The sequence below is a fragment of the Chrysochloris asiatica genome, unplaced genomic scaffold (assembly GCF_000296735.1).
Source record: "Chrysochloris asiatica unplaced genomic scaffold, ChrAsi1.0 scaffold00001, whole genome shotgun sequence".
NCBI classification, from domain to species: Eukaryota; Metazoa; Chordata; class Mammalia; order Afrosoricida; family Chrysochloridae; genus Chrysochloris; species Chrysochloris asiatica.
This window is the reverse complement of record NW_006408519.1, coordinates 25528340-25536933: the sequence shown is the minus strand read 5'-3', so window position 1 is coordinate 25536933 and position 8594 is coordinate 25528340. Positions and strand designations below refer to the sequence as shown.

The 8594-nt window shown below is 43.6% G+C and overlaps 1 protein-coding gene across 2 annotated transcripts in view; it reads right to left on the bottom strand.

The window, feature by feature from the left end:
• The window catches only part of DEPTOR (DEP domain containing MTOR-interacting protein), a 205586-nt gene extending 198785 nt beyond the window's left edge, over window positions 1-6801 (bottom strand). For both annotated transcript variants that reach the window (XM_006830674.1, XM_006830675.1), the window contains exon 1: window positions 6508-6801. In XM_006830674.1, the coding sequence (XP_006830737.1) occupies window positions 6508-6629 (122 nt within the window). In that variant the 5' untranslated portion in view covers window positions 6630-6801. The remainder of the gene's footprint in view (window positions 1-6507) is intronic.
• Between the last annotated feature and the right edge of the window lie 1793 nt (window positions 6802-8594).

Below are 8594 nucleotides of genomic sequence, written 5' to 3'. Positions count from 1 at the left end.
TAGTTTCGAACTGCTGACCTTGCGGTTCACAGCCCGATTCGTAACCATTACGCTACCAGAGCTCCTTACCCCACTAGAAGGACTTAAATTGTGTTGCTTTTAAACATTTTTTTAGCTCTGGGAACAAAGAGAAATCTGAAAGGGCAAGATCAGGCATATAGTGTAAGTAAGGGATATAGTGTAAGATGAAGTCAGTTTCTCAATAAAATTCTTTTAGGATAGCCCTTGCTACCTTCCAAGAAAGAGATAAAGGTTGGTGCTATGAGTTAGTGTTAGGCTGCTAACCACAAGGTCAGTGGTTCAAACCCACCAGCTACTCCTTGAAAAAAAGGTGAAGTTCTCTGCTTCTGTAGAGATCTGCAGTCTCAGAAACCGTATCTAGGACCGCTATAAATGGGAATCGCTGTAAGTGGCAGAGGGAGAGTTACTGAGACTAAGACAAGTGTATTATTGAGAGAATTTGTCTGCAGCCATCCACAGCAGAGGTAGGTTGAAACACATTTTATTTGGAATACATGTGTATGTACATATTAGAACCTTAGTAACAATACATTTGTCTTATCCTTGTATTAAAAAGAAATGTGCAGAGTTGGAGTGAGAAAAACAAAAGGGAAAAAAATATTTGTCATTTCTCAAGCTGAAAGAAATAAAAAACTCAAGCCTCGAGTTGCAACATTAAAGGTTTCTACGGTGTGGCACTGTGGGCTAATGTGTCAGACTGCAAAGTCATTTGAACTGCAAGGTCGGTGGTTCAAGCTCACCAGCTGCTCCTTGGAAACCCTATACAGGGTCGCTATGAGTAGGAATCGACTTGACGGTACTTCACAACAACAACAACAATGGGCAAAATATTGAGCAACGCAGGAAGCATCCAAAGACTACAGAAGCAACATACAAAGTCACTGTACCAAAAAGCACTGGTTGACATTCAAGCACTTCAGAGGGTAACAGATGATCAAGCGCCTATGGGGTTGAGGAATTCCAAGCTACACTGAAGGCATAAGCAAAAAACAAGGTTCCAAGAATAGAGGGAATACCAACTGAGATGCTTCAACAAAATGATGCAATATTGGTAGCACTCATTAGTCTATGCCAAGAAATTTGGAAGACAGCTACCTGGTCAACTGATTGGAAGAGATCCATATTTGTGCCCATTCCTAAGAAACATGACCCTACAGAATACAGAAATTAGGAAACAATATCATTAATCTAAAATTCAAGTAAAAATTTGCTGAAGATGTTTCAAAAACAGCTGCTGCAGTACATCAACAAGGAGCTACCATAAATTCAAGCCAGATTCAGAAGCCAATGTAGAACAAGGGATATCAATGTTGATGTCAGATGGATCTTAGCTAAAAGCAGAGATTATCAGAGAGATATTTACTAGTGCTTTATTGATGATGCAAAGGCATTCGACTGTGTGAATCCTAACAAACTATGGATAACATTGCAAAGAAGGGAATTCCTGAACACTTGTGCTCATGAAGAATCTATACATAGTAGACCAGGAGGCACTCTTTTGAACTGAATGGTTAACATCAGGAAAGGTGGGCACCAGGGTTCTATCTTTTCACCAGACATATTCAATCTGTGTTGGAGGAGAATACTGAAAGTGCCATGGGCTGCCAAAAGAACCAATAGATCCATTTTGGAAGAAGTGTAGCCAGAGTGCTCCTTGGAGGCCAAGATGGCCAAACTTCGTCTCTCATACTTCAGACATATTGTTAGGAGGGCGCAGTCGCTGGAAAAGGATATCATGTTTGGTAAGATGTAGGGTCAGAGAAAAAGAGGAAGACCCCTCAATGAGATGGATTACCCAAGTGGCAGCATTGATGGACTCAAGTGTGGCAACAGTAGTGAGGTTGGCCCAGGGTCAGGCAGTGTTTCATTCTGCTGTGCATAAGGTCGTTATGAGTCGGTACCGACTCGATGGCACCTAACAACAACAACAACAACAACAACAACAGTGCAATCTGTGGAATACTGGTTTGGTGCTGTAGGACTAGCACTGACTGCTATCCACAAGGGCAGTGGTTCAAACCCAGCAGCTGCTCCTTGGAAAATCTATATGGGGTCGCTATGAGTTGGAACTGACCCAACCATGCTTAGCTACTACTACTATTCAACCTGTATGCTGAGCAAATAATCTCAGAAGCTGGACTACGTGAAATAAGTGACATCAGGATTGGAGGAAGGCTCATTAATAACCTGCATAGCACACAATCTTGTGTGCATGAAACCAAGAGGACTTTAAGTTCTTACTGATGAAGGTCAGATATATTAAATCAGAATCTACATTTCCCCAGGTGATTATTATGGGTGGCAATGTAAATTCACATCAGTGTAAACTGAACTGAATCAGCCTGGATGTAATTCACTTGCCATACAATCTATGTTAAACCCACATGCACTGTCATCAAGCAGACTCCAACTCACAGTGAGACCACAGAGGATTTCTCAGACAGTAAATCTTTACAGGAGATGATATTCTCATCTTTCTCCCGCTGAGCAACTGGTGGGTTTGAACTGTCAACCTTGCAATCAGCAGCCCAACACCTAACCCACCGTGCCATGAGGACTCCTTCTTTAATATGTACAGAGGTTTTTATTATAACTACAGGGTTGTGCAATCATTCCAACCAATTTTAAAACCACTATCCTATAACCCTGGTGTGGCGCTATGGGTTAATGAGCTGGACCACAAGGTCACTTTGAACTTCAAAGTCGGTGGTTCTCGCTCACCCAGGGCTTCTCAAAAACCCCATAAAGAGTCGCTATGAGTCAGTATCAACTCGACTTCACTTAACAACAACAACATAGCCATTAGCAGTCACCTCCAATGTGCTCCTCCCCCAGCTGTGGACTTGATTAAAACTCACCGCAAGCCGATAGGACAGGGTAGAACTACGTCAATGTGAGGGTGGTTGTGTGCCGGCGAGGCGGTTCTGACTCATAGCAACCCTGTATAGGTTTCCAAGGCTGTAAATCTTTACAGGACCAGAATGCCTCATCTTTCTCCTGAGGAGCATGCTGGTAGATTCAAACTGCTGACCTTGCAGTTCCCAGTCCAGTTCATAACCCACTACGCTATCAGAAATCCTTAGAACTACTGACGAGGTTTCCTAAAGCTTCTCCCATGGAATAGCTGATGGGTTCAAGCTGTTGACTTTTCGTAGTTTATTGGCCGATACTGTACTTCTAGGGCTCCTCACCCCCAATTCCTGGGAACCACAAATACAATTCCTGTGTGTAAGAATCTGCCTATTCTGAACTACTTTTTTTTAAAAAATGGAACCACATAATATGTTGTCCTTTGTGATGCTCTAACATATAATTCTTTTATTCCATGTTACCACATTTTGTTTATTTGTTCATCAGCTGATGGAAATGTGTACTGTGTCTACTTTAGGGTATTATGAATGGTTCTACTAAGAATCATATACAAGTTATTTTGCGAACGTATATTTTCATTTATCTTGAATGTAAACCTATGTATGAGTGAAATTTCCGGGTCAAATTGTAACTCTATATTTAACATTTTCATAACCTGTCAGGCTGTTTTCCATAAGGCATTAAAAATGTTACCCAAATGGCAAAAGACAAACCCTTGAAAATACATTGGCCAAGAAAGTAAAATCTTTCTAGCAAGGGAAAGACATGAAGGGATTTAAGAAACTGTCCTACAGTCCAGCTGGAAAAGGAAGCAGGGGATGCTTTTAGCTTTATTATCCAGTGTCTTGTCCTTAAGCAACCAACCACCCTGACAAAAGTGTCAGGATTCTGTAGCCAGCTCACAATTTGAGTTTGTAACAATCATATTGTTGTTGTAGTTGTTAAGGAGCCCTGGTAGCTTAGTGGATTATGAGCTGGGCTGTTAACCAAAAGGTCAGTAGTTCGAATCTACCAGTTTCTCCATGGGAAAAAGATAAGGCATTCTGCTCCTGTAAAGATTTACAGTCTGATACCCTATACAGGGTCACTGTGAGTAGGAACGGACTTGGGAATATACAAACACGTGCAACATTGCATTGTTGTTGTTGTTAGGTGCCGTAGAGTCAGTTTCTACTCAAAGGGACTCTAGTTGACAGAGCAAAATTGTCCCATACAGTTTTCTAAGCGATGATCATTCAGAGAACATATCAGTAGGTCTTTTCTCCTGTAGAGCTGCCTGCTGGGTTTGAATCACCAACCTTTGGTCATCAGCCCAACTACACCACTAGGGCGTCTTATATTGTAACAACAACTAATCTTGGTTTATTGATTTATTTTATAAATTTCTTCCCCTGCTTCCCTCTGTTTGATCTAACACCAAAAAATCTTTTATTAGAGGCTATTATCTTGGAGTCCTGGTGAGGCGCTGTAAGATAAATACTGGACCACCGGGTCCCTTTGAACTGCAAGGTTGGTGGCTCAAACCTATACAGGGTCACTATGAGTTGAAACCGACTCAAAAGCACTTAACAACATTATTATTCCCATTCTTCAGGTAAGGACACCCAGAATTATAAATTGCTTAATCATTTTTTAGATTTTTAAAAAGTGATATGAATACTAGTAAAATTGTTTTATAAAATTAAATCTACACTGAATTGTATTGTTACATTAGTAACAACTTAGTGGAAGCCTTTCTAATTTGTTCTCCTTTTCCTTTAATTACTACTTCATGCTCAAAAAACTTACTGACATCGGTTCACAAAGACTATTTACCACAATATTGCAGCTAAAACCTCAAAAAAATCGACAAAGATCAATGACTATAAAAACACCAGCAGCACTGACAACAGTGTGTGCTTGTGGTATGCAGACGAAACCTCATTCTAAGGTCACTGTAATTAGATAATAATGGGAGCTCTGGCCTACGTGCATTAGAAGGTTCAGAAAGTTATGTTAGTATGTTATGTTAGCCTTGTAGTTGTAGTGATACTATTAGCCGGTCTCATGAAAAATGTTTTTGTTGTTATAACTAACTACAGGACGATTTTAATAAACAATAAATTTCTGCTGAAACGCTGCACAAAAATTTAATTATCAGTCTTTTTGGTGTCCCCTTCTCTGGCAGTGTCATTGGGGGGCACTAACACCCTCCCTACCATCCTAATGACACCGCTGAAGTTGTTGTTAAGTGCCATCGAGTCTGTTCCGACTCATAGCGACCCTGTATAAGGTTTCGGAGGAGTAGTTGGTGAGTTGGTTAACACAAGGTGAAGACTCCTTTGCTGTGTATATTTCCCCAAAAAATAGTTACATTTTTAAAAGGTGTTTGAGATTAAATCAGAAAAGCTTCATTTTTTTAAATTAGAGAACACTCTTGATGAAAAAAATGTGTTTGTTTTGTTTGTTAATTCTCTTTAAAACAGATCTTGTTTTAAAATGAATTAGGGAATAGAAACATGGCAATGTGCCCTTTGTAATGTTAACCTCAATTAATTCCAACTTCGATATTTACTTCCTCAGTCTAACTACTGCCAAGCGAGATGGGGACCTTACAAGTTTCTCTTTCCCTTAGGTTCTGAAACACATTTAGAAAGCAAAATGAACGAGGTGATTCAGGTCAAGAACTAGAAGCAACCGGCGGATATTCAGGTAGGGCCCGGGGGCCGGCGTGCAAATCCTGGCCCCAAAGCAGCTCAGTCAGGTTTGTTTTTTCCAGCCAAACTGAGTTATGAACACATGCGGAACCGGTCAGATCAATGCTTAAACAAAAACCCAAGAAGAAGAACTAAGAATAGATGGGAATGACGAGGGGGACTCCGCAGGACACTGCCTGGTTCCCGGGCCCCTGAGACATTGCAAGTCTTTGATTCTTGCTGTCTACTGGGCCAACGGATTAAGCTGCCCAAAACCTGCACGCTGGCCGACTTGCCACCGCGGCGGGGCTGTCCAACAATGTGCCTCCACGCCCCCTTGCGGACCCAAATTATGATTGATGACTGTGTGCCAAGTGAGTGACAGGGACAATGTTGCAGAAATGTTCCCTCGGTTTAGCACCAACAACCCTTCGAGGGTGACAGTGTGGTCATGCACATTTTACAAATCAAAGAGTTTAGGAATCGGAGGAGTGAAGTAAAGCTTGCCAGTATACAGGAAACCCTAAGTGAAGACGATCACTTGGCTGCATCTTTGTGTCTAGCAGTAAAGAGGCTCCACACCGACCCTTCCAGGACAAGCTGCGAACCCTGAGGCCCTGCAGCGCCCCAGGACTGGCTTGCAGGAGCGCACGCGGCAGCAGGGGCGCGGTGCTGCAGCAGCAAGGCAGAGGCGCAGCGCGCACCACGCGCACCACTCGCGCGCCCGCGGCCGCCCGGGAGCCCCGCTCCAGTCGCGCATTGGCAGAGCGCGGGGCCGCAGCCGTAGGGCGAGGGCGCCGCGCGGACCATCCACGCGCTCGCCGTCTCCCCGGAGCCCCGCGCCAGTTGCCAGGGGCGAGCTCCAGGGCTCGTGAGCGAGGGACCGCTGTGGACACGGGCTGGCAGTGTCGCCGCGAGCCCACCAGCTCTGCCCTCTTACCGCAGCTGCTCCCCGGTAACCAGGACCTCAGCCATGCGTTCCAGTTCCCTTTGCTGCGCCCCGCCACTTCCGCTGGAGCTGCTGTCGCTGGCACCGCTGCCAGCGATGCCGCCTTCCTCCATGGTTGGGGCCGCGCCGCTACCACTGTCTTCGCTGTCCGACACGGGTTCGGGCGTTCAGTTCAGCCTGCCCTCACAGCGCCCTCTCGCGCCATCATTGTTAGGGGCAGAGCCATTTCTCAGATGCGATTGGCTGGAGAGGGGATCCCTGTGGGCTGGCTGAGTTGCTGGGTTACTGAAGCTAGAGCTTAGGGGCGTGTCATAGCCTCGCATGGTCGGGGGGCGGAACCAAGGGAGGTAAATATAAACATCTGGGCGGGACTCCTGTTTAGAGCTGTTGGTGTTGGTTGGAGGTTGAGTTAGAAGAGCTTAGCTTCTTTCACCTACAAAGACTGCTGGGGACACACCAGAAGGTTATTAGACAAGTAAAGGTATTTTCTTTATACCTTCCATGCAGATTGCCAGAGAGAATAAAAGTAATTCCAAGGTAGCTTAGTACTGGACTAGTGAGAATATAGTTGTTCTTGCAGCTCATGGAGAAATTAAAAATTCCTTTCACTAAAGAAAGCTACTAACTTTTTTTAAAAAAATGATTTATTGTGAATTAAGTGATAGTATACATAGTATAGGAGCTCTGGTAGCGTAGTGGTTACGAATCGGGCTACGAACCTTAAGGTCAGCGTTTCGAAACTACCAGGCGCTCCGGGGGAGAAAGATGAGGCTTTCTACTCCCGTAAAGATTTACACCCTCGGAAACCCTGTACAGGGTGGCTATGGGTCGGAACCGACTCGATGGCACTTAACAACAACAACAACAACATACATAGTATACATGGGAGAACATTAGTTTTACATTCATTCTATCGTATATCGTCTCATTGCCATGGTTATAATCCCCTCCATGCAATCCTTCCCCATGCCCCCCAGGTCTTCAGCACACAGTCGCTCTCCCTCTCTGGGTCTAGAGTCTCCAGCTGCTCCATAGCTCCACATCATCATCTCTGGCTCCATTTCAGGCATCACTGGAAAGCTACTAACTTTTGCTGTAATCCACAAAGCATGCCTGTCTGGAAATTCGACACAATCAGGGATCCAGATCCTGTCCTGTAATTCACTACCTGATGTACTTACTCCTCAATTTCATCCCTTGCAAAAGAAAAATAATTTTGGCTACCACATTATGCCTGCTGCATTACAGATGTTTCAGATACTTCATTACCTTGTTTTATTCTCAAGCAGTGGTAAAAAAAAAACAACTCAGTGTTAAGAATCAAGTTCGTGGTGATGAGGTAACTTGTCCAAACCAAGTAGATAATGTGTGCAAAAAGTAAAAATCAAACTAAGTTCATCCTAGCTTCAAAGTTGTGGTCTTAAAACTGCTTCTTAAAATAGGGCTATGATGGCATTGTGTAGGATCTCTGGTAGTGTAGTGGCTACGAGTCAGACTGCTAACCTTAAGGTCAGTAGTTCAAAACCACCAGCTGTTTTGCGGGAGAAAGATGAGGCTTTCTGCTTCTGTAAAGATTTAAAGCCTCAGAAACCCTATGCAGAGTTGCTCTGAGTCAGAACCAACTCCACGGCACATCACCACCACTACCATGATTGCATTGTATACCTCAAATGAAGAGTATGGAAAGAATTTTCACTAATACCAAATATTCTGTCACATGCAGAGTCAGAGTCTGGTCTGCATGAAGGCAAAGTGATGCTGGTAGTAAAGGAATACAAAGTCTGTATTGGTAGCGTAGTGGTTACGAATCGGGCTGCTAACCTCAGGGTCAGCAGTTCGAAACTACCAGCTGTTCGCGGGAGAAAGATGAGGCTTTCTGCTACCGTAAAGAGTTACAGCCACCAACCACCACCACCATTGGTAGTAAAGGAATATAGGATCTGTGTGTTGACTTTAACAGTTTGAAATTGCTTTTGCATGTACAGTATATAAGTTCTGTGTACACTTACAATAGGTAAGCTAGAAGCCTTTTATTATAACAATTACTATCTTGAAAGGCATTAATTTCTCAATTATAG